This window comes from Camarhynchus parvulus, chromosome 1A, assembly GCF_901933205.1.
Source record: "Camarhynchus parvulus chromosome 1A, STF_HiC, whole genome shotgun sequence".
Taxonomy (NCBI): Eukaryota; Metazoa; Chordata; class Aves; order Passeriformes; family Thraupidae; genus Camarhynchus; species Camarhynchus parvulus.
The window spans coordinates 32,936,874-32,963,102 of NC_044586.1; the positions used below are offsets into that span (position 1 = coordinate 32,936,874).

Genomic DNA, 26,229 nt, shown 5'->3' on the forward strand with positions numbered 1-26,229 from the left:
TTCTCCTCAGAAAGACTGTGACAACAAGTGGAAAAGGAGGGCTTCTAATGCTGGCAGATGAATGCAGGTGCTGTGTACATCTGTATGAGATTCTGCAGAGATAGTAGAGAACTTTCAACATTTGTGCAAGTATACCCATGTGTACATTCACATGTGCAAGTTGATTGCCCACCAACTCATTAAATATTTCTCCTTGTGTGTGCACACATCAGACTCATGTGTTTATACACAAAGTTGGGTTGCCATACATTCAGTAAACTGATTCATTACAGTATTTCTGGTTAATGATCCATTTCATTATCTCTACAATCTCTGCAGCATCAAGCAGAAAGCTGTGAGAACATATCAAAATGAAACCTGTCTTCTTCACAAAGATGTCTCCATCTCCCATGCAATGGCTCATTTTGAATATTATTTTTGCTTGCCTATTTCTTCTCATCACCTCTTCTCAGGGACTTTCCATACCTTCATATTCCTAATCTGCTTTAAGAATCAAAAAGAGGATGTCCCTCTGATAAAAGCATACCCAGATCCATCACCCTTATGAGGGCTATGTCTCCACTAGCTTGCAAAGTAGCCTCAAAAGATTTAAATAATGTACTTTGAAACACAATTGTACTATCTGTCAAAAGAATGGTAACATTTTAGTAAGTGTCTGAAAAGAACTTCACAGATAGAAGTTCTGTACTACAGGTAAGATTTATCTCAGCTAATTTCAGACATGGAAAATCAAGAGTTTAACTTAAATTAGATGGTTCATCTCTCCTTAATTAAGCAATAGATGCACGAACTGCCAGAGGGTGAGTCATTCTACATTTACATAAACAACTCAGAAAAAATGAAAGAATTGCCCTCAAGAAGTATTTGTATCTGGATAGAGTAGGAGCTCAGACTAGATGCCAACCTTTTAACTGGCTTTAATGAGGTAAGATGAATTCCACTCTGACTGGAGCCTCATAGAATCACAGGATCATTCAGGTTGGAAAAGACCTCCATGATTATTGAGTCCAACTTTTGACCAAACACCACCATACCAACTAAACCACAGCACCAAGTGCCACACTGAGCTGTTTCTTGAAAACTTCCAGAGACAGTTTAGCCTGTTTACCATCTACCCTGTTTAACCATCCTTTCAGTGAAGAAATACGTCCCGATGGCTGTCCTGAACTTTCCCTGGTGTAGTTTGAGACTGTCATTTTGACCTGTTGCTGGTTGCCTGGGAGAAGATGCTGACTCCCACCTGGCTACAGCCTCTTTTCAGGTAGTTGTAGAGAGTTCTCAGTTTTCAGCAGGACCTTCATCCATTCCTAAACTGACAAATATAATTAATAGGGTCTCAATTCTCAATAAATACAAAAATTACAAGACAGAATTAACAATTTTCTTCAAACAATTTTTGTTCTGTGCTCCCTACTCTCTTGATTCTGGACTTCAATGACCTACGATGCAGTAAAAAACTGCTAGGACTCTCTTGAAGTTTCCTCATGTTTTCCATTAGTCCCAAGCTATTTGCAGACAGGAAAAAGCAGTCCTAAAGTGTCTCTTGCCTGTGCTCCACATATTCTATTCATACTGACCATTAATCACACACACTTAGTCCTGACTTAACAGCAACATTCAGCTATCAGGACCTAATATTACTGAACTCAGGAAGAAAGATTTCCTTAAACAAATACAGTATTTTAGGACAATGGTCCTACATAGACTTGACTCTTTTGGTACACAGAATAGGACAGAGAAAGCTGACATGGATTGGCAGTAAAGACTGTGAGTGCATTTTTGCTGACCACATTTCTACTGCCAGCAGTCATTTATGGGTGGGGCAGAAGGAGCCTCAATTTTAATCTTTAGAGCCATGAATGTGAACAATTTTCTCTGCAGAATTTATGAGCTGTTTTACTTATCAGTATTTCCTCAGAGTTTTCACGCAGTCAGATTGATTACCCTTTCCTTATACTGTTTCTGCATACTCCAGTTGGCCATACAGTGCATAAAATGGACATGAACTGCATACTGTACCATACAAGGAAATTAAAGGCAGTGACATGCCAATCATAGTTCCTAAATTTTTGTTCAAAAACATAACAGTGTATCACTTATAAGAAGTATCTTAATGTCCGAATACTTCAGGAACAAGGATAACCTAAATATTTCGGAATTTTTAATTAACCAAATTCCATATGTCATCTAAACAGATAGAATTTTTAAAAATACTAAAAGAATAGAGTTTTATTTTATTCTGTAAGAAGCCCAGCTTTCATAAAACAATTCATTCTGAATGTTTTCAGTGTAAAAAGAAGTTCTTTCTTTTTTTCTCTTTTTAGTGCACGATTCCCTGAATTAAAATCTCATATTAAATGATTATCAGAAAATACCAGTCAGTTGACATAAAACATCACAGGATACAAACACAGCCCAGCACTCCCAAAAATGAGACACAAAAGCATGGCTTGAGAATCTCACTTTGTGAAAATGTAAGAGGTTGTAAATTGTTTAACCACAACAAAATGGTATGATGTTCTTACTCCAGTGAGCAAACAGAAAAAGTCCCACTGATTTAAAGAATACAGCAAGTTGTAATTTCAGAAGGATTATTTTGTCATGTGTCTAGAATGAAGAGCTCAAATTGATGGAGCAAACAATGGACATCTTCCTAGAAGACATCACAAAGATGGTCAAAGAGCTGCAGAAGCATTCAAATATAGGGTAAGAGAATCTAGCCTGTTTGGAAACTGACACTCAGTAAGTTAAAGAATTTATTTACCATTTCTCCATCAGTCTCCTCAGCATTGCAGAGGCAGATTCACACCCCAGAGGAACTGAAGGGGGTAATGCAGCTTGAGAGAGGACTAGTGGAGGGACAGAGTGGAGCAGCACCTGCCAGACCCTGGCCCATCACTGGGAGTGTGGGCTGCTGAGCTGCTGCTGAGTGCTCAGGGTGCACTGACTGACACACATGGTCTGAGCAGCACAGGGAATCAGTGCTTCTGCTGGGTTTGCCTGTTTCAGTATTGAACGTGTCAGTTAATGCTACAATCAATGACAAGCAAAAAGGTATGTTCTACACCTCACTTTTTACTATAAGCAGTAATTCTATCCTTTCTTTCAAAATTCTAGCCTTTCTTTACCAAAAAGAGAACATATATGACATGTGATGTACATGTAGATATATGTGCACATGTGTAACATCCACATATGCATCTCTAAACCACCTTCTAAATGTATACACTGCACTTTTGCAAATACATAAATAAATGTTAACAGGTATCTGTATATGAGCACAAACACCCATGTCTGTATTTAATATGAACCATAGACTGAATATGTATAGTGGTTTCACTCTATGTAGGATTCACTGCTGGTGCCAAAATGCTAAGGCTATGATGATTATCTATGTGCTAAAAAATCAAATCTCATGGTGGCTTTAGAGGAGCTGTACTAATCTATTCCATGAATTGCTGGTTTAACAGTTTGAGTCATATCCAAGCTGTATCCTGCTACTCCAAAAATGCTGGGGCAAACCGATGCTTGCCACACTGAAACACATTTGAAAGTATCCTAAAAGCAGCTGCAGAACAAAATTAATCATATGAGCACAAAAATTATTAGTTAAATAGCTGTTTTATAGAGCTTAACTGCTAAGGGCAAAACACCCAAGCTGCACTCAAAGGAAGACACTGTGTTGATCTCAAAGAAAAAGCACTTTATAGTAATGTTGCCTTACATAGTCCTTAAGTATCCAATTGGAATGGTATCAAATATTAGTTGAAATATCATCATTCCTAAAGTCTAAATAAGAAAACCAAAGGTAGTTGTAGAAGAGTGCTGTTGCACTTGGAATTTTCTTTTTTTTGTATCTAAGGCTCTACTTGAATATTTCTGTTAAAATGTTTCAGCATTAAAAAGAAAAAAAATATATAATCACACAGCTAGTGATAAATCCACATTAATCTTACCAAGCAGCTGAGGAACTATCAATAAATTACACTTTGCCTCATAATGGATCTATGTGAAGTAATACTCCAGCCTTTTCCAAAATGATCCAAAGTGTTTTGTTGATTTGAAATGGCGGCATTATTCATACATTGTAAAAAGCCTCTACTCAACCTTCAGCTCAGGTTAACTACTGCATCCATGCAAAATTTTATGAGAAATGGACTAAATTACAAATACAGACTTCCAATATGGCAGGAACCAAAATTCATCTATACCTTCCAAAAGACCAATATTAGGATATGACAATGATTTATGGCTTGATGAATATATGTAATATTTCTCTCAAATTAATTAGGACAAAATAACTTTTTTATATTGAAATGGTGTTGTGAATCTTGTGTTACTCTTTGCAAAGGCTGCTGAGACCTTTAAAGAGAAATATACATCTGAGTGAAAATTATTTTTGAAAATACTTTATTGTCATACAAAATAAAATTTTTAATGGGAAGTGAAGTTTTGTCCCTTAGACTGAAATGAGACTATTATCACTCTGTCTTTGCTGGTATTTATATAAGAAGGTTAAAATAAAATCTTGCAACTTTACTCAAATAAATTAGACTATTAATTGTCCAGTGAAAAGGGAAAATATTTTCCATAGATGGAAATATGTCCATAATCCCCTTGCTTTTAGGAGGTCTGAGTTATCAGGTTATCACTTATCTTGCTGATCTGAATCTCCTGTATAATATTATTTTTCTTTTGCCAAATCATCTTTAAATAATTTTTTTGAATGACATTATTCAATTCAACACGCCGGTACTCAGTGTGTTGAGATTTGCATGCTCCCTTTTCTGAAACTTTGCTTAATCAGATCCTCTCAGTACTCTACATCTCTGTATCACATCCACAAATAAGGCTGAATAACTCAGAAAAAATCCTGCACTGACTTGGTGGGGCCCTGGGAAAAAGCCTTGTTTTCATTTCCACACTTTTTTTTTTATTCCCCACTCCCTTGTGCTAATAGCTTATCTTAAAAACCAAAACTCTTCAGGCTGTGACTGACATAGCTGCCACAGATGGGGAGGGTTGCTTTGCTCTTGTTCATGGGTAACACAAACACCAACCCATTCCCAACACCCAGTTGGAGAAAACTTGTTCTTGCATAAGAGAAGTCTGGATGTGAAAGTCCTGCAAATTAACCTCCCCCACACATCTGGAGATGGCATCACCTATGAACAGACTACTTGACTGTCAATCACTACAATAGTTTCTTTGTGGAGCAACCTATTTCTTAGGTTTCAGCTAATAATATAGAACCGTACCAGTTTTCAGAGTGATACTGCAGCAAGGTAAATGAAACAGCAAAGATGCTGCTATTCTCACCTTATTTTTGTCAGGATCACAAACACAGGAAAAAATGCATTTTTTATATAAAATACCTTCTACTTCTGTCTTCTTATTACAAGCAGGAAAAAATGGATGCATATTAGCCTGACAGACAGGAAGCTGAAAACATCAGTAGCAGATTAGGTTAAAAAAAATCTTTTTTCTATGATAATTAAAAGTAACTTAAACAACACTTTGAAAAGTAGCTAATCAGATCATTTCTTCAGTATTTAAAAAATAATAATCAATTAATAGTTAGCCAAGGAACAACTTCACTCTAAAAAACCCATTCATTATTACCATTTCACATATGAGTTGATTTCAAGGAGGTACTTGATAGTAACCAGAAATGAAAATACATTGTGAATTCCCATGTGAGCTGCTCAGCCTTACTCCCTCTCAGAAGCATTTCAAAAGAAAATCTGAACCTGTAGCTCTCAAGCTTTCAGATTTGTGCTGTTCCTTCATGAGAAACAGATTCCTTCAGTTCTTCCTTCCAGCACTCTGTCTATGGCCAATGAGCTGCCAGCAATGACGAAAGCAGGCAGACTGCTCAGCTGAGGAAATTTCTAAACTCCTTTTGAACTTTTATTTGTTATTTCACATTCTTATTTAATGCCTATTTATTTCCACTACAGAGACAGCTTACAAAAAAAGAGCTTGAAAAACAAAACCCAAACCAAAACAAAAATACTCCCCCAAAAAAAAGAAACCAACTTGTTTACTGCATAGATGTGCTGCCAGGAAATCTCATTGTTGTAGCGGTGAGTAAAAATCCTGCACCCTGACTTATGTCTTACTCACCCCTAAATCACGTATGAGCCATGCAGCCTTTCCTGATTAATGAAAGTGGTCAAATGCTTTAGAACACTTGCTAGGAAGTCATCTTTCTGTGCATGGCCATGCTCATTACTAAGCTGTGATGGTTTTACTCATGCCCTGTAATTCAAATCCTGATGCACAACAGGAAGTTTTCACTGCCAAATCTTTTGGAGCTTAACACAACATCAACAAGATACAAAGCCAGGTGTTAAAACTGTAATAGAGAGATAATTTGAAATAGAAAACACAAGAGAGAGCTCAACAACTATTTTTGTTCCAATTTGTTTTCAAATTTGCTGCAATTGGAGAGTTTCACCTGAACAAAATATTGTGATCAACTGTTGAGAGATATATTGAAGGATGAAATGCTTTCTGCTGAATTAAGATCAGACGGGCAGAGCAGGAAAGGAGGGTTTACAAGGAAAAAATATAACTAAAAAGATAAGTCAGACCAAATGTCATGCTGAAAGTAGGTTAGGACAATACTAATATTATACTTGGTCAAATTCTCTCATGTTTTATGCAGAGTTAGTACATTTAGTGGCTGGCACCTTCTCAGTTTATATATCCAGAAATATTATGATCCAGCTCTAACCACTTCAAAATTATGCTTCCCTTTGATTTGCTTATTTTCCAAGTTCTTTCAGCTTGGTTTACACAGAATATACACAAGAGCCATCAGAAATCTGCACATCTTACATGGAGGAATTATCCCTTCACATTTACCAGACAAAACACTCTACATTCTTTTTCTGAATTTTAAAGAAGTTATGCTGTCTTTCAGCCAACATCCTCTTGCCAGTAAAAACAAAAAGAAAGGTTTGTGACCTTAAAAACATCATGGGCAAATGAAGATTCACACAAAATAGTCCACTGCTAGGTTTGAGAATAGATATATGCTTCCTCCTCTTCCAGCTTAATCCCCAAACACCCTCACTTGTCAAAAGGCTATTGTTAAGGCATGGGCTTCCTCCAAGACCACATCCTGTGAATCAGGTCAGAGTGAAACACAGAGCTGATTTAAATGAACTGCTCTTTGCGTGCCCTGGAAGTAAGTGCAAGAAAAACTGTGTGACTCAAATAATAGCCCAGTATACTGGACAAAAAGGGACAGTGGACCTAGACAACTCGAATGAATACTCAGTCAAAAAAATTAGCAGTTCTCATTTGTAATTCATGCCGTTAGTATTTACTAAATACAAGCTTCTGCTAAAAAGAATCTAGGCAGTGCACTCAAAGGCAGAGATTAGGACCCAAAAATGCCATTTTTCTTCAAAACAGGCCCGCTTCACAAATACTTAGATTTTCCACATCATCTTTAAAAAATCAGCAGCCTATCAACATCATTACACACAGGACCATTGATGAATGGTATACTGCTTCACAAAGGACACAAAATATTCTGCATCTTTAACAAATTGTGCTACTCTGTGCTGGTTGGATACATCAAAATCAAGAGAATATGTCTACTGAAGTAAAATTCCACCTCCAGCTCAGAGCTGGGCCCACACTTATGCCAGCTATTGACATTAAAATGATGACAAAGCCAAAACTGTCCTTATGAGGCAAGCAGGAAAAATAACTCATTATTTGGATGTTTCATTCTTAACTGATCCCTTAGAAAAGACAAAGGATAGGCTTGTGGTTATGATGTGGAGATTGGGACTTGAGATATATATGACTTGAAATTCTTAGTCCTGCCAGAAAGTCCCAGCCTGAGTGTGAGAAAATCATCCATTTTCCCTTTAATCTCTCCCTTCCCTCTGCACTGTGGGGATTATGTTTTTCCCTTTCTCCCACAGTCCATGTAATAGAGGCATATGTTCTACAGGGCTGGACTGACTTTTGCACACATGCACACTACCTGTCATAATAGGGCATCAATCTCGTAAGAAACTTCTAGGATCAAGGTATGGTTGAAATAAACAGAAAAATCCACAGAAAGAACATTATTTTTATTTGAGAGAAGAAATGCTTTTCAATGCAACCAAACTCCCTAATCTTAGTGGCACCCTTCACTCTGATGGGTACTTTGGGATGCTCCCATCTTCTAGAAACCCGCTATAAATTCAGCTAGAAGAAGTATTCACTACAGTGCTCCTGAAAGGATTTTAAATCAAGGATTTTTAGGTTCATAGGGCCTCTATGTTCCTTTGCTGTAAAGAATGAGTCCCCAAGAGTCATTCCACTGTCTCACAGGCTCTTGAGGCATGAGAACACTCCAATACTGATATGCCAGGGAAATGAGTGTTTCCAGGTAAGCCACCAGCTTTCTGGGCTCCAAGAACACCCTACCAGTGCTTTTGGGAAACTTAACAGGAACAGCAATATTTCAGTGCAAGGCCCCTGGAAACACAAACACCCACACTGTACAATGGCACTTTTTCTGAGGAAGTAAATCTGTCTCTAAAGAGAGTCATTACATATCTGTACCACCCTGGGCCACGGTGCAGTCAGCTCGGGTTCCCAGGGAAGAATGGTTTCATTACCATGCACCTGAAATAAGCTGAACCAAGGAATGACAGAAGAGAATGAGAAGACCATCAAGGTTGTCACCAATTCCTTTGCACATGAAGAACCACTGCTAATAATACTATGACTGGCAAGGGTACACATTGGGTTTCCAGTGATGGATACTGTATTTTCCACAGGCAAAGTTCCTCTGTTTAACTACTATTACGGCTGGGAAATTTTACTAAAGCCTAACTAGAACCTCCTGGGGTACAACAGAAGCCCATAATTTTTATCTGAAGGTGGAGACCACTTAGCTCCATTTGTGGTTATGAAGAACAGCTTATCCCAGGGGACTACAAGAGTGCTGCACCAAGCAAATGTTACTGGGTTGCTTCTGCTGGTTCATTCACAGTGCATCGTCCTGCAGACACACTCCCATTTTTGAGGAAAGGATTTTTTTATTGAATAGTTGTTTGGTCAGAAAATCCCCAAGCAGCTTCCCCAGGCACAAATGCAATACAAAAGTGTAAGTGCAATTGTTTTCTGATGATGTGTAATACCAGCTCACAAAGCACCAACTGATATCAAGTAAGTTGTGTTCTATGATCTTATTTTGTAAGAGAAAAAACGTGAAAGCAGTAGAAATTCAGGCAGAGTTCTTAAGCTCAGGTTGATGAATACCCTCCTGTCCATGATCCCAATTAAAAATTAACGATGAGAAACATCATTCAACCTACATACAATTTGTCCACAAATGCAAAAGATTTAAGAGTTGATATTGTGTTACTTTACATTTATCTCAACTCTATGAAAATGTGCTTGATACAGATGATTAGACAATAAACAAGTAACAGTGAAATTTAGTCCAAGCTCATACAGAATGAAGCTCTTAAATCAATTATAATATAGCGAAGACAGATGGTACTGGATACATAAAGCACATTAAAGACACTGTTATCTGTTTGATAAAGAAATAATTCAGAGCACTAGACAAGAAATTGCTGACAATCTGAACTCCTTCCAACTGTCCTGGCTTCACTGGGGCTGTGTGAATTTTAAACACACATAGTCCCAGGTGTCCACAGTGCTGACTGAAATTTCTGGCAGCTAGTTCAGTGCTTTTGTAACACTGCTGGCTTCCCATCACTAGTGGTCACTATGGGGAGAAGATAGGCGGTTTTTGGCTGCTTCTGCTCTCTTTCTGTTGCCTTGGCTGTAGCTGTAGTGCTGTAAATGAAATACTAGGCACAATGAGCAGCCTCTTTCCTTGCCAACCCACAAGGCAGATACCTCCAGGGCACTAGTGCTGAGAAAAGGAAGGGTATGACAAAATGGGGAAAGAAACTCATTTTTTTATGTTCCCTAGATTCAGTGTGTCAAGAAACTCTGTGGAGCTTGGCCCTCAGAGACCAGACAAAAATGCATCCAAGAAATTGAAAAGTCGAAGAGACGTGTGATTGCAACAGATGCCTTGCTTTGGAGAGTTTGGGGAATGGTGGGAAAGGGTCACATGAAACCTAAGTAAGTGGTGTGGAAGGGTTAGCTGAGGAAAGACAGAGATATGGAAGTCATTTATGGCACACATCTGGTATTCCAATGTGCACAGCACTCCCTTGACGTGAACAGGAGCCCCACCCATGTATGGAAAACAAAAATGTTTGTCTTGAGATCTGTCTTTATAAAAAGTTCTCCAAGTAAGTTTGGTGTCTTGTGACAGGCAGGATTTACCACATCACAGACAAACTACTTAAAACTGATGAGGGAAAAATGAGAGGTTTCCATGTGCATTGTAATGACCTAGTGCAAAAGGGCTGGCTGAATGACACTAGAAGGCCCCAGAGTAAAACTGAGATGCAATGGTAAGATGCCACATTAAATGGACCTTAAGAGCCACTTCAACAGCTCCAGCACATGCTTTTGCCTAATCAGATCAAAGTATTTAGCTTGGTTTTGTCACGCTGACATTCATTTTGGATTACTTTAACAACATTCACTTGCTACAACTAAGTGTTTTAGACCCCATTCTCTGTTGGACGTGCTCCCCAGGTAGCACTGCTCTGTCCTCCTGATTTAATGGGGACTACTTCCCCAGCTTAATTGTTCATCTTTCTGTGCTCTAGAGAAGTTGTGTCTCTTTACTCAGGTGGACACATAGTATTCTTTGTCATTTCTTCCAGAAGGCCTTGCAAAAGATCAATTTCCAGAGCTCCCCTAAGATCTTCCTGTACAAAAATTGAATTGTTTCATGAACTTAGTGGGGCTGGACCCCTGTGAGAGAGGTCACAAACAACTGTCTATTCATCCCCTGGATGCCAGTATCTCCATACTACTAGGACCTTACTACAAGCCCCCACAACTGAGGCATCCAGCAAAGTTTTAGGTTTACATATATGTACTGGATCAGCTGGGGAGGCTGACTAGTACTTTCTGATAATGAACAGTGATATGAAAAATGCTGCAGGCAAGACAGGAAGACTTGATTAGGGGATACAGAGAAAAAGATGTCTGCCAACAGGAAGGAAGAAGCAGATAAAGCAGACAGCAGCAGACAGATAGCATGAACAAAGAGAAACTGAAAACAGAAAACCCCAAAAGAAAAAAGATAACACAACAGTAAAGGAATTAATTAACTCAGAAAGAAGGCTAAAATCTTATCATCCAAGTCATACAACCAAAACACTACAATTAATATATCAGATTAATCTCAGAGAAAATACATTTTAGAAGCATAAATGATGGTGCAGGGCTCTTGAAAGAAGGAAGTCTAATGATGGGAGGAAAACTTTGGGAACATAAAGCAGAGCAGTGCAAGGATCAGCCCAAGGAAGCCAGCCCAGAAGACCAGTGTGCCCAGCAGGGGTTGTTGACTCCCAGCAGCTGCACAGCTGCGTGTTGGAGAGGACTCCTGGCAAGACACTTGTGACTACACCACCAAATGTGTGTGAGTAGCTGAAATCAATCACGCTTTCAGGGGACCTGGAGTAAAACACTCTTGCATTTTGCTACAGGTCAATATTATGGACTCACTGAAGGGAGACTCTATAGTCCCACCTCCCTCCTAAAGCAGGTTCACCTAGAACAGGTTGCGCAGGATTGTACCTATACAGGTTTTGAATGTCTCCGGAGGAGAAGACTTCACAACTTCTCTGGATAGCCTGTTCCAGTGCTGTCATCCTGTCATCCTCAAAGTAAAGAATTTTTTATTTGAAATTCAATGGAAATTCCTGTGCTTCAGTTTGTGGCCTTTGATCCTTGCCCTGTTCCTAGGCACAACTGAACAGTCTGGCCCCAGCCTCTCAACACCCACCCTTAAAATAATATAGTGCAGAGATAGGATTCAGTGACCAAATAAGCTGGTTTTGCAAATAAATTCTTCTTCATTCCTATAGTTTTAAGTCATTGCTTAATTTACCTTTCTACAGCATCAATGGATATTTTTTCACTTTGTTGCTGTTTAGTGGCTCAAAAGCAAAAAAGCAACTTACCATGACCTGATGAATAATTTTGCAAGCAGTATAAAAGTGGTGGTAAAGAAATGCAAATAATACTATACCTACAGTTAGAAAAATATTTGAAAATACAGTGGTGTTTTCAGACATGGTTTTGCATAAAAACACTCTATGGTCCAGCTGAGCAGCAAAACTCCATCTGCTTCAAAGACAGCCAGCATTTCACCTCATGAATCCAGCAGCTGGATTCTGTTCCTGTGTACATATATAGGAATAAACTTTTGTCTATATGATACTCAGGGAAAAAGAATGTGCTCTGAATACTTGTGTTCAAATATTTTGCATGACTATTCGCAGCATAAAGTGTTCGTGCAGTCAGCCTAAACATTAGTGGGTTTAGCAAGAAAGCAGATGGACCTGCTGTATGAGACTTAGGTACCAAAGCACAAATTATGAAAATCTTGAACAAAAGTGCATTTGAATAAACTACACGCAGAATAATTTAAATCATTAGCAACTTATTATTTGCTTTCGTAAGCTAAACTAAGTTCATTACAATTAAGAGAAAAAGTAAACATGATCACCTCAAACTATTTCTACCACAGTTTTCATGGCAATATCACTTTTATTAAATCTCAAACTTCATCATGTCCACAAAGAAAACAATTAAGACTACATGTGCAAGTGCAACAAAACCATGTGAGATGAGAGAAACAGCAAGGGAAAAGAGAACTGATGTTTGCTGCTGTATTCCCAACCAGCCTTGGCCTTGTGAGAATGCCAACACAAGTGACAAAATTCTCAAACAATCAGGTTTAGTAAGAGTGAAGTTCATAGAGGAAACAGCTGTGTGGAAATGACCTACTGTATTGACATGTATAACCCAAATTTATTTTAGAGTTCTTAGCCCTTAATAGATAGCAACAGGATACATCACAGTGACCACACGTGTCAATCTAAGTGCCTTGCAGGCAGGATGAGAAAACTCATCACAAGAAAACTTGTGATGCAGTGCAGCAAATGTAAAACACCAAAGCAAGCAGTGCAAAAGGCACTGCTTTCATCAGACAAGAGCCAAAGTTAACCAGATGATTAATTCACATGTTCCATTGTCTTTTGCAGATAGAGACCCATTTTTTTCCCTCAAAAATCAGTGCTGCCTTATATGTAATGATATATATAACATAAGCATACAAGAAATATGTTAGTCAGATTTTACTCTCAGTTGAAAACTCAGACTAGGTATTCACTACATTTTGATTGAAAAATCTTTTATCTGACCATTTTTATAGATACACAGTCCCAATGTACAGCATTGCATACAACAGTCACATAGAGATATCACATGGATTAATGTGTTTACTAACAAAAGGTCGATTGAAATCAGCACTTACAAATGGTCAAGCTTTGGGACAACACAACCTGTAGTGCAGAACTCTATCTGCTCAGCAAACCTGAAGGGACATTAACAGCTCCATCAGATCTCTGCTTAGAACTACTGTTTAAATAACCTCCACACACTTCTGAGGCTACCCAGGTGGCATGGATCTCCACCACTGATGAAGAAAACAGCATTAATACTTTTAGGCTGATGCTTTGAAGCTTACTAGTAAGAAAAGCATTAAAATAATGTCATATTCATAAATACCATCCACCTTACAGTCCAAACCCCTTTGGCAGAAAGATTTCATGACACTTGCTTAGAAGGTGAATAAAAGGGCATCTTTCAAAAAATGGGCCAGGAAGAAAACTGAGTAAAGGGCTGCCACTAAGCTTTACTGGGAATGTCAGACTTATAAGGGGGTAACAAAGGAAGGCTTCAGAAATTAGTAACTTTTTGAATGTTCAGCACTTCTCTAAATCCCGGTGGCTGGGGGAGGTTTTAATACCATCATGTACACAGCCTGCTCTTACTCTTTATGGATCATCTTCTAAAACTGCTCAGCAGCCTCCACGGAGAACATAGATAGAGAAGGATGTCATGGCTGTAGGTTGATTTTGGGAAGTTGGTTTGCTTTTTGCTCTTTAGAAAAACAGTCTCTGAGATGACAGGTATTATGAAACCAATGAAATGGCAAATTGGTGTCACAGTTTGTGTCCATCCAGGCTGTTATTTTACTCACTAGAAGTTCAGCAGAGTTCAGGACCAGATACCTTGGAAGGCTATCACTCCCAGTTGGTCTCACACTAATCACTAATAGCTCCCAAGTGGTTTAAATACTGAAGGCAAGATGCTTTATATCTTTCTCCACACTTTTATAAGTAAACAAGAAACAATTCTCAGCAGCCAACATAACCTTTCGCTTTTTTCATCGAAACCAGTATTTGCTAATCTAATTCACTTTCCATGGACTATTCATTAAGGAACAGCGTTAATAAACAAGCAAAGAATATTTTCTACTGAAAAAAAGGAAACAAGCAGGAATTGCATTGTGTTGAAAAATTATCTTCAAACTTATATTATCTTCATACTCACATTCTAGAAACAGGCTGTTCATCACTTGAGGTTATCAAGAGATGAACAGTTTGCTCCTTTATTGACATTTCTGTATAGGATGTCTGATACCACCAATGCATCATCTTTGGGAGACAGGGAGATGTGACACAGAAAACTCCAAGGGAAAAGTTAAGTGGCATGACCAAAATCTCATGTGTAAATATGTGGCAAGGTTTAAAAAGGAAACCAAATGTTCAGAATCCCAACCCCATGCTTTAACCATAAAACTAACTTTCTTCACTAAAATAGAATTAACTCAGTAACTAAAAACAAAGAAAAAACAAGTACATATATGTGCATCTTGCCACTGTAACAACTCTAAGGACATTTAAGTGTTCTCAAACTAAGATACGATTAAAAATATATATTTAATTCCAGGGTGGTAATCAGTTCCACAAACCAAGAGTACTAGAAAAGCAAGAGGAAGTAGCCTCACAGCTTGCTGAAGCTGTGTAAACCACACATGCAGGCATAATGTACTGACTGAAAGATCTACAGAAATATATGCTGCTGACAAGAAGGGACTCATGTACAAAACATGAAAAATGTTTTCAACTACAACAGAAAGCCTAGTTGAAAACCAAGCAGAAGTGTTTCTAGAAGTTAATTAGGACTCAAAAATAGTCCCCTTACAAAAGAAAAAAACCTTAAGCAGTCTAAAAAATATTGTGGCATGCTGCTTCAGATAATCAATTTTTTTTTTAAATCACAATGAATTGGGGCTAGATAGGGCTAGGAAGAAGCTATTTTGCAGAAGGGAAAAGCACAAGTACTGTTCACTGAGAAGCTGTTTTTCTGGTTCAGCAGTTCTGCAGCAAGAATAGCCAGATCATTTGAAAATTGAAAAGAAAATCAATTGCATGTTTTTATTTTAAAAGAGCCTCCCTGTGGGAATAGGTGTGGGCGTGAGATCTCTTTTTAAATTTCATAATATAACATAAAGCTGCCAAGATTTTTTTTAAATACTCTGTTTACTGGGTGCCAGAATGATTTTTTTCTCCTGATGATTCTACTGATCTTTATCAAAATTAATCTGTGAAGTGAGTAACACTAACATTTAAAAACAGAATATTTATTCAGACAGCAGCACTGAGCAAAACAAATTTTCAAGGCTGCTATGGGAGTTCAGTGATGACAGCAAAAATCTATTTACTCATTTACCCCCAAGTTCTGCATGCAGAAAGTTTGTATCAAAGTTGTTTTTCTTTTTTAAAGCAAATAATTTTTTTCTTTATAATTGAGTTCCACAGGTAAAGTTTACAACTAACCTTGCTATCTTCGATCTCCTGGGTTTTTCCTTGAAGCGTTTTCCTCTCTCCAAAATCACAGGTTGACTTTAACGTAAGCTGACAAGCAAGCATCGAGCTCTCTGCCCCAGTAAGCTCCAAGGACTTTGGTGAGTACTTCTGTGAGCCGGCGGGGCCAAGGTTGGGTATCGGGAGGGCAGTGTGGACAGGCTTTGACCCTACGGCTGGCTGCCTCAGCTTGGAGGCAACCCCAAGCACAGGCATGGCTTCTATAAAAGTATCTTCTTTCTGCCAAAGAAAATGCTCCTGACCTCAGTCTGGTAGGCTCCAGCTTCAGCAATTTCAGAGCAAATGCTTTAAACAAAAGTAGCAGTCATCTTTTCGAAAAGTCTTAAAACAATAATATTGCGAGTTTCACAAGGAAGCAAAATCTTTCCTTCATCTCTCCCCTCTCCCTCGCAGCCACTCACACGCACTGCTCAGTGAGTCAGTGGCTCTGTAAGACTAAACGCTCCTCTGGGGCGTGAACTTTTCTTGAAGGTAACTGCCACAGAGCTGCCTGTCTGGGATTAAAGGACTCATAAATTCGCTTTCTCTTCTTCCTAAAGCATTCCAGGTCTGTGCATTAAGTGAATGAAGGATGGGAGAAAAGGAGAGAGAGAAGAGGGAAACGTCCCCGTACTCCAACTGTCAAAACAGCTCAGAGACCACAACAGTGGAAGCAGAGACCTCTTCCTGACTACATAAATAACCAGCCCACATCTCAAAAAAAACCAAACCTTTTTTTTTTTTTTTTCTGTTTAAGGGAAAAAAAAGGACCTGAGTAGTGGCCAAAGCAAACAGCTGTTGGACGAGTTTTCATCCCGGAAATAATCTCAGCAATGAAGCTGTTTGTCTGATTCCTGGCTATTTTTCACTGCTGACAACCATGAGCTACGGTGTTTCATTCTCTGTTCCTCCCGTGAAATCAGGTTAAAATCGTGCAAGAGCGTGGCTAGAAACAGACACTGAATCACACTGTGGGTAACGTCTGTCTGTGCTATGAAAAATCCATACAAAAACAGAGCAGGATATAGGAGAATTGCAAGCATTGTTAGAAGATTTAGTCAATACAGCTTTCAGAGCTCTTTTTTTTTTTTTTTCTTTCTTGGTGGTGGTGTTAACGTCATCTATTCAGTGTTAACACTTCCCTTTCTAAAAACAGTGAAAGCCCCATGAAGTCCATGTCCAACACATCATTTCTGCTCACAGAAATATTCTTTCTGGCAACCTCAAATCCTTGCACATAGAAATACAAGTCAGGCAGGCAGAGCAGGCTCCAAATGAGTCATGATGGACAGTCCAAATTGTTGAGCAGCATAAACACTCACTTAAAAGAACAACTGTAAATTCCTTTGAGAGTCTGTAGCAGGGGAAACCCTTTTAATCTGACATGAGGAAAAAAACCTGTGCAGAAACATCACACCATTCAACTCCTATGGGATTGTATCACCCAGCATTATAGACATAGGGTTTTTTGTTATGTCTTCCAAAATAAAACATAAGATGACTTCACTTATTCTGCCCCAATATACTACATGGTATTAACTACACCTTTCTTGAACAGTATGTGCTATTACCACCACAGATAAAAGCACAAGAGAAAATGAGAGCCCTCTGGACTTTTATGTTCTCAAAACAAGGATGGCAAAAGTTTTTAAAAGCATTGAAAAGAAAGTAAATGAGAAGCAGACTAAAAAGATCTTAAATCATGCTTTAAAATTATTTTGCAGAATAAATGTGTGATGCCTGCAGTATTGTCCTCTATCATTCATTTACAAAGATCACACTGACACAGTAAATAAATTCAGCTCTCTGTACTGACTTACAAATTACTCCATCCTTGCTTGTGGTTTGTAGGAGTGAATTTAACCTGTTGCAGTAATCTCCTGAGTTTTGAAGTGAGAATACAGAGAATCAGCAAACACATTTCAGCATCCTCTGTTTATCTGCCATTTGGTTTTGCCATCATTAACAACAGATGCAATGGGTTTTGTGCAAGAATGCACAGAGGTAGCTGCTCTGAATTTTAGACAACTTCAGCCCACAGGATACATGAATTTGCTCCAATGATTGGAATATTCTTGTTCAGGGTGATACTTCAGATCTTCTGCAGAGCAAAGGGGAAGAAAGCTCCTTGCACAGTCTGCATTTGTTTTCCAGCATTATAAAGCACTGAGGCTGTGTAAGGAATTTAGATTTCTTAGGCCCGACTGTTAACAGTTAACACTTCAGAAAATGCACATATGCAAAGACTGAAGTGGATTGCAGGAAAAGAGGGATTTATCTCTTGCAAGGTTTGAGAAGGTGAAAAATCCTCATGAGAACTGTTACCCAATGATCAAGAAAAAGAATAAACTACAGCCATGAGACAGATACTTTTTAAAAAGAACTTTGCCAAAAAAATGTAATTGAATCTTATTACTTCCCGGGGTTATAATTTTACAAAGTAATGCACTTTGGTAATCTTGCTGATCTTCTTTTGAATATGAGTGATGAGGTCATGATACCCACAGTCTCTTTTGCAACCCATTTTCCCAGTACAGAAACCCTGAAAGTAATAAGTAAGCAAACTTACTAGGAGTCATCTGTAATGCATAACCAACAGGATTTGGAAACAATGATGTGAGGCTGGTGTTACTGCTACTCTTTCAAAATAATTTTTCATTATATGTTGACTTTAAAGCTAGTACCAGGTCAGGACCATCAGCTTCAGAACCCCACTTACCTAGAGTTTGTACAATGATAAATCACAGAAGTGCTTCTGATCTACTAAAGATGCAAAGAAGAGTATGTAAGATTCTTTGCAGGAATCATGAAAAATAATTGAGAAAAACAATTTTACTCTGTAAGTAAGAATGCAGCTACAAGCCTAGTCTTCCTTTTCTTGTTTTCTCTAATTCTAAGCGAAAGATTAATAAACAAACATCTGCTACTCTTTGAAATCAACTACAATTTTTGCTTGAAAGCCCTTGTGTACCTTATGGTGAATGTAGGTATTTTGAAGGCTGTCTTGGGGGAAAGAATATTTAACAACTAAGCTTCAATAGCGTTTTCTACACAAACAGGAAAGTACGGGATAAAGCATCTGCGGACAACATACACAAACTGTCACCACCAGATGCAGGTGCTGGTGGGATGACCCTGCAGGCAGAAGGTGTCCAAAGATTCTGTAAGGGAAGGAATTGTGGGGAAAGGGCAAAGTTGGAAGCTGCGAAGAGGGGCACAGTGTCAGGCATCAAGCTGACCATGTGAGTTTGTATTTTCCTCAGTTATCTCTGTAGTGGAAAGTTAAGTGACTGTCAAGCAAGGCAGACAGGGAGAAGCTACAGTAAAAATGAGGATGATTTAGATATGTGTGAATAATGTCCAAACAGAAAAAAAGGCATATCTGTGAGAAATAGGGGTGGAGAAGGCTATAACCTGGAGTTACATGAAATCAAACACAACACTGGCATGAGGGACGAAAGTATATTAGTCAGGATAGAGAAAGCAGTGAGTAAAAAGATATGACTGACATACATAAGGGACAGACATATTCACTTGGTTACATTAAACAGATATATCTAGAAAGGGACTGCAGAGAAACAGGTCAGGCTAAGCAATGCTCAGAGAGGAACTGTAGGTTTGTAATTTATCCTCTTAGACTTTAGAGTAGACATCCTCCAGCCAGACATGTAGGGGACATCATCTGGATTCAGGAGGATAAACACAGATCATGACTGAAGTCCTGACAAAAGGGACTTGATGTGCAGAAAAGGTTGAAGAGTTACGAAGAAAAAATAGAGGTCAACATTTCAATTGAGATGCTAGGTAAGAAGACAAAAATGTAAAGAGGAACCAAAAAATAGAAAAACACAGCAAAGGTCAAAACACAATCTTTAGTAGTTTTGTAGTGGCAGTTCCAGTGATATTTTGAAGGTAGGGCCATTGTTTTAGCTGATAAAATAGTTACAACCTGGCTGTAAAGCATGACTGTGAAAGTGTCACACATTTTTACAGAAATTATAATTATATTAATGATCTGTACCTCAAGTAACACAGTATGTATACATTCAGTATAATAGTCCCCACATCAAAAAAAAAGTAATATTTATTTCAAATAGCAGGAGATAACACATCTGAAGTCTAAAACACTTCATAAAAGAAGATATCAGTCACTTGTAATGTTATGGTGAGTTTTTGTTCTCAAGAAATAACTGCGCAACACCCCAGCATATATTTCATTTCCTTCATTGAGCCTGATACCAGTACGAATCCCATGAAGGTTGCTCCCCTTCTGCACCCCCAGCCCTCAGACAAACTCTTTGCATGAACTGAACAGACAGCTGTCAGTGTGTCCCAGAGCACAGGAAATATCAAGAGAGGGGACACCTGCCTCAAAAGTGGAGCCAAGATATTTGTTTGCTCCTTCTGCTCTATGATCTTCAACAAGGAAGCTGTTGCATGCATAGAGGGTCAAACAGGAAATGTCAGGGGTCCAGACACTGCAGAGCTCTGTTCTGAGCTGTTTCCCCACTTCATCCCACTGGTGTAGCAGCTGTGTATAGAGTTTACATGAGCCAGGCCAACTTCAGAATGAGCTGATACAATCTTGAAATCATTGTGCTCAATGATTTCAGGTTGAGCAGAAAGTTTTCCCAGCTGGGGATGGACAATTCTTGAAAAAGCAACCAATGGTTCTAAATTACTGCAGGTACCTGAAGCAAGATGATTTATTTATTTACTCCAGATAAGATGGTTTTGAGCTTTAAAAATGCAAATAAAACGCTGTTTGGCATAACAAAATATGTTCAACCTGTCAGATACTGATGAGACAAATCCTTCAGCTCCAACTCATGTTCACAGCATAATTCTATGGAAAATATTTTGTTATTATAAAAATCAGGTGAAACCATTAGTCTCAAGGCAAGATATTTAACAAGTATTTAACCCTGTCTGCAAGTATGTAATGCTACTGAGTAAGCTGCCGTTGTTTTTCTTAACAGTTTTGTATTTCAAAAGATATATACTCCAAAGCCCAGTTACAGTCACAGAAAAAGGTGCATCCGGCTTCCTAAAGGAAATCCTTCTGCTTCAGCTGAATGTTTGGGGAAGCTTTTCAAAGAGGACAACTTTTAAATAAGGATACAGTTTTATCATCTGAACAATTTGGCCTTTCAAAACTCAGAGAGGAGTTTAAGGGCTTGAAAGTATTAACTGATAAAGTGACCGGTTTTTCTATAGTTCATTCATGCTGTACCTTTGCAGCATCTTCCATCAGATAGTTTCAGACCTTTATGTGTAATTTAGTACCATACCACCCTGTGAAGCATGTAAGGTATACTAAAATATTGTCAAGTGGAACCATGAGGTTAAATGCCAATCCCAGGTTCATATGGGGCTTCAGTACATTCTTTCTTATGTAGTGGGTGGTTTTTTTTTTTTTTTTTTAATTCTAAATCTGTGCAGGTTAAAAATTACAGTTTTTTCCCTTTGTTGTCCACTCTATTTAATTATGAAGTATTTGGCTTAAAGGAATTGAGCTTAAATACTATAGGATTGGAAAATATAAACTAAAATTTTATGAGGATAAGAAAGAACTGATGGCAACTGAACACACTATGTAAGTATTTACATACTGATCTACTGGCTAGACCACACAGCCAGCTGGTAAAGCTTAATGAAAGGATCAGCTTTTCTCTTTGGGAGGTGGAAGAGGAAAACGGAAAGAAAAGGATATTCTCTTTGTTCATTTCTAAGCAAATGACCCAAACAACAACCGCTGAAGACTCTCAAGTTGATGTTAACTGCAACTAACAGGGAAATATACCCACAATCAGCATAAACTGGTCAGAAATCTAACAGTCATCCTAAGGATTGAAGTGACAGCTTTTCTATCTTTTTGTCCTTGTCTCCTTGGTTTCTCACTTACAAAGCCTCTCCCAGACACAGTCATAGCAGGCACACTGGCTTCTCCAGTAGCCTCCTGGACACTGACAGGTATCTTTGCCTTTTTCCATTTCTGCTCTCCTCCCATTTCGTCTTTTTTCCTCTGAAAGGATTTCCGGCTTTGTATCACTTTTGATGGGGCCTGGCAAATTATGATTTCTACTGCTTGCCCTACACTTTCTGCCTTAGAATACGTGACTTCAGGGCTGCATTGTCAAAGAGCATTTCTCCCACTTATCAGGGTAATTAAGAGCTTCAGCTCTTTGTAGAACTGCTGGAGAAATGTCTAAGGTAGACACAACAAAACCAGACATTTATAGAATGCATGATTAAGCTCTTAAGTGATAACATTACTTTTGGTGGAAGTGGTGAGGAACAGAATTCCTAGCCTGTTTTTAATAATAGTATTGATGGAAGAAGTTTTGTTCCATTTGAAATTTTGATCAAAGTTTAAATTATCAGGTGTTCCCATTGAAATATGATCCTCATGAATTCTCTGTAATCACTACTGCTTTCAATACAAATTCCCCTGGAAAAAACAAATTTCCCAATGTACATACACCCCAAAATTTTGATGGAATATTTCACTTGATGCTATAGAGACATTTTTAAGTCCTAATTAGATGAGAAGGAAATTGTTGTTATTTGTGGTTAATCAGAGCTGTTCTGACTCTTGATACTAACTGTGAACTGTCCAGAACTTTCATCCGAAATTTCTTCAGAGAAATTGACTTGCTTTCCTTACTATGAAATTTCCTAGCAAACTGTAAAAAATAACTCGTAAAAAGAAACTGCGACTAAGCAGGAAGGAATCTGCTGATTATCTGCCATCAGGTGGCTGGCAGAGTGGCAAACCTATGCTTTCATCTGCAGGAAACTTTCCTCTTATGAGCACTGTGGATCTGATAGAGGGTTTCAAAATCACAGTTATACTGGCATTCACTTTAGCATTGCAGTGAAAAACTTCTACATAAGGTTCCCACTGGTCTATTAAAAAAAAAAAAGTTACTGTAGAAAAATAGCTTAGAAACATCTGGTACAGTCATGATCAGACTCTTGGCCAAGTGCAGAAACAACAGTAAGAGACTTTGAAGTCAATCAGCTTTGCTATCACCAGCAGATAGTCCTGCAGTCAGTGGAAATTACTGCACAGAGAGTTTAGGAGATATGAAGAAAACCTGCTCTGCCAAAAATGTATCTAGACAGCAATGAAGAAAAAAACAATTTTTTTAACAATCAGGAAAACTGTTAGGAGTGAAAGGTTAGCAATAGGTGTTAAAAAAAGAAAAAGACTACATTAATACTTAGAGAATACTTCATGAAAATGAAGATGGATATATTTTAAAGGATTAGCTTTGATAATTGACCTTAAACAAGTGCAAGCTGCACTGCAGCTGGAGAAGCACTTCTGACTCATGATCTACTGTCTGCTTCTTTCTTGCTTTGAGACTGTAATCATTCAATGCCAACTTGCATCCCCCACAGTTCATACCTACTATAGCTATACCACCTCTACCCATCTGCTACCCCAGACCTTGATCTAAGTAGCAATTATTGCATATTACTTCCTGTTATTCCTCACTGCTTATCAGTATAGCGGAATGATCCCAGAAATGTTTTTGGTTTCCTGTTGGCCTCTGCAGATAGTCATCATAACTAATTTTGTTATCAAGTAACCCTTCCTACAATGCCCATATTATTTTCATCTTCTTTAACCATATAAATATTTGATATTTATCCGACATTTCCTGTGATTTGCAGTAATTCAGGGGACACTGATATGCATTTTAAAGGCAAGATTTCCTTTGGCAAACATAACATCTCAATATAAAGAATGTAAAAGACATTATAGGTTTTGGTGAAGCTTTACAAGTACCATTATATCACCTTCCCTGACACAACTGCCATCAGAAAATCTGGCATTTACAGTGCTGTCATGCTGGGTGGATGTACTGGTGAGGCATTATGCCCCATGGCAGTGCTAGGTTTGCAGCTTCACTTCATTATCTTAAGGGTCTTTTCTAACCTAAATAATTGTATGATTCTGTAGGCCCCACTGCTGCACACTTCCCTTGCACATCATCTCTTCCTGATGGTCAGAGGCTCCATCCTGAGTGTTGTATCTTTTCTGTGACCAGTTTTTCATTTTGGATCTCAAGTTGCTACATGAAGAACAGATATTGTACCTTGAAGTCACTCTAAGGTTTTTTGTTTGTTTTGATACACAGATATGCTCTTTTAACCATGTGTTTTGTGCTGCTTGCCTGCTCTTATTGAATTATGATAATACCATACAGAATCCACATTTTTCAACAGTGTTTCTTCACCAGGGCATATCACTACACACACTGTGGTTTTCCTGCTCTTGTCTTGTGCTTGGCCAGCTTGGAACTCTGGCAGAGATGGTCACTCACCTCTACCTGGAAAATATTAAGCAGACAGGCCTTGTGTGTCAATGAATGAAAAACCTTGACCACGTATAGTTGAGCTGTAAGTGGGTGCTCTCTTCTTTCAAATAAAAATCGGCCTAATGCACATACTAAAAATCTCAACCGTCTGCCTCTGTCTCCTGTTGGCCATATGTGAACATTTCCTACAGTGAGCCTTGAAAGCTTGTGCCTTTCTCCAGTCTGCTATGATCAGAGCGTGCTCCAGACCAACTTCTGAAATGTGTTCTGTATGTCACTAGACTAAACCTTCCCCTTTTTTGATCAATAAGTGTTAAGGAACTGATGTTTTTCATTACCAAACATCTCCCATCTATGCTAAACCATACACCTTGTGTCAGCCCAACAAAAATCTAAGAGTAAATTACAACAGCAGCTTTTCCAGTCAGCAAATTGTATTTCCTCACAACTACTCTGTCTATAGATGCATGATTTTATCTTTTGTGTGTATCTTTATGTACACGTGAGTACACATGTTTAACATGTCAGACAGACATTAATGTCCTTTGAGCAATTCACCTGGGTTGCTTTATCTTTCACAAAAAAAAAAAAGAAAACAGAAACCATCAAACTCTCAATAGCACACAGCTGTCAAAAATAACTTCAAATCCTGCAGATGTTAGATGCTTCCTTCCTGCTTTTCTGCATACTGGGGAGAAATATGACCTTACAGATGTGGCATGTTATTAAAAAAAAAGGAAGCTATGTTTATATATTGGTCTTACCTTTCAGTGCAAGAAAAGAGCTAGATGGGAGACAAATAATACAACTCCTCTCCCAGCTTTCATCCATCACTTGGGCTTTTAGAACTGACATATGTAACAAGCATTTGGCAGCCATAAAAGCAACATCAGCATTCACAAATTAAAAAATAAAACAGAAAGCCAAAATATTTTTTCCCACCTACAATAACCCTAGGATAAGCTACAAAGAAAGCACAGTTTTATCAAAACCAGAAGGGAGACTAAACTGGCTATTTAGCTGCAGCATTCAGGTATAAATCAGCAAGAAGTTAGGTATAAATCAGCAAGAAGTTAACAGCCACTAGTGAAAACGTCGCTGGTGGCATGTGCACCTTCAATGGTGACAAAGGCAGAAGCTATTTGCTTCAGATAGATATGTCTTTAGAAAGAAAAGATCTTCATTACATGTTCATGCAGCACCACAGCTAACAATACAGCAACTTTCCTGATCCAGGAAGATTTTCTATTGGTACAAAACTGTGATTCCCACCACTTCTCTAGGCCAAGTACAGGACATACAGTACAGTCTCTCTCTCTGTTTAGAAAATATATAATTAGATTCCATACATTATTCCTTTCTATTCCTTTATTTTTTTCTTATATTCTCTTTGAAATTTTTATTTTTCATTCCATTCCCTTCTCTGCACCCAGTGAGGGAATATTCTCCAGAATAAGAACAAGATGTGCAGGCAGTATTTTTATTTTCTTTTCAGAAACCATTGCAGCACAGCATGAAAATTTCTGCAGTACAAACCACCTGAGCAACACTGGGGTCTGTAACTAGCAGACTATTCAAAAATCTCCTCCAATAACCTGTCAAAAGATTCTGGTCTTCTCAGAAACCTACTTCAATTTAGGAAACTTCCCAATATCCCATTATTTTGATTTTAGCTTTATATTTTACTCACCTAAAGTATAATCCAGCCACTTCTGCTTATATTGTACTACTTCTTTTTTAGCTTTCTATGGAATTTCTTGACTCTAATATACCTGAGCACTTTTATTCTCTCTTACATAATAAAGGTGAAGCAGTCCAATGCCTAATGCCATGGGATGTTAATGCAAGGAGCAGGAGTCTATACTTGCTTGAATATATTAGCTAAAGATGGTGGAGGAGGAGGGGAAGAATGAAAGAGGGATTCACAATGTGCAGTTTGCTTTCTGACCTGGAAAAGGTTTCCTTTTGTGATTAGAGTTCGCGTTCCAGGCTAGTTACATTCCGGCCAAATTGATTTTCTCACCCTTACATAACTGAACTCTGTTCTTCATTATATGGGT

The 26,229-nt window shown here is 38.3% G+C and overlaps 1 protein-coding gene across 9 annotated transcripts in view; it reads right to left on the bottom strand.

Moving 5' to 3' along the window:
- The window catches only part of NAV3 (neuron navigator 3), a 507,938-nt gene that overhangs the window by 234,559 nt on the left and 247,150 nt on the right, over positions 1-26,229 (bottom strand). For 3 of the 9 annotated variants that reach the window (XM_030959543.1, XM_030959544.1, XM_030959542.1), the window contains exon 1: positions 15,813-16,540. The exons of 3 other annotated variants lie outside the window; for them this stretch is intronic. In XM_030959543.1, the coding sequence (XP_030815403.1) occupies positions 15,813-16,055 (243 nt within the window). In that variant the 5' untranslated portion in view covers positions 16,056-16,540. Of the gene's footprint in view, positions 1-15,812; positions 16,541-26,229 lie in introns of those variants that run through there. 3 more of the 9 variants (XM_030959545.1, XM_030959550.1, XM_030959549.1) reach the window with 1 other exon arrangement.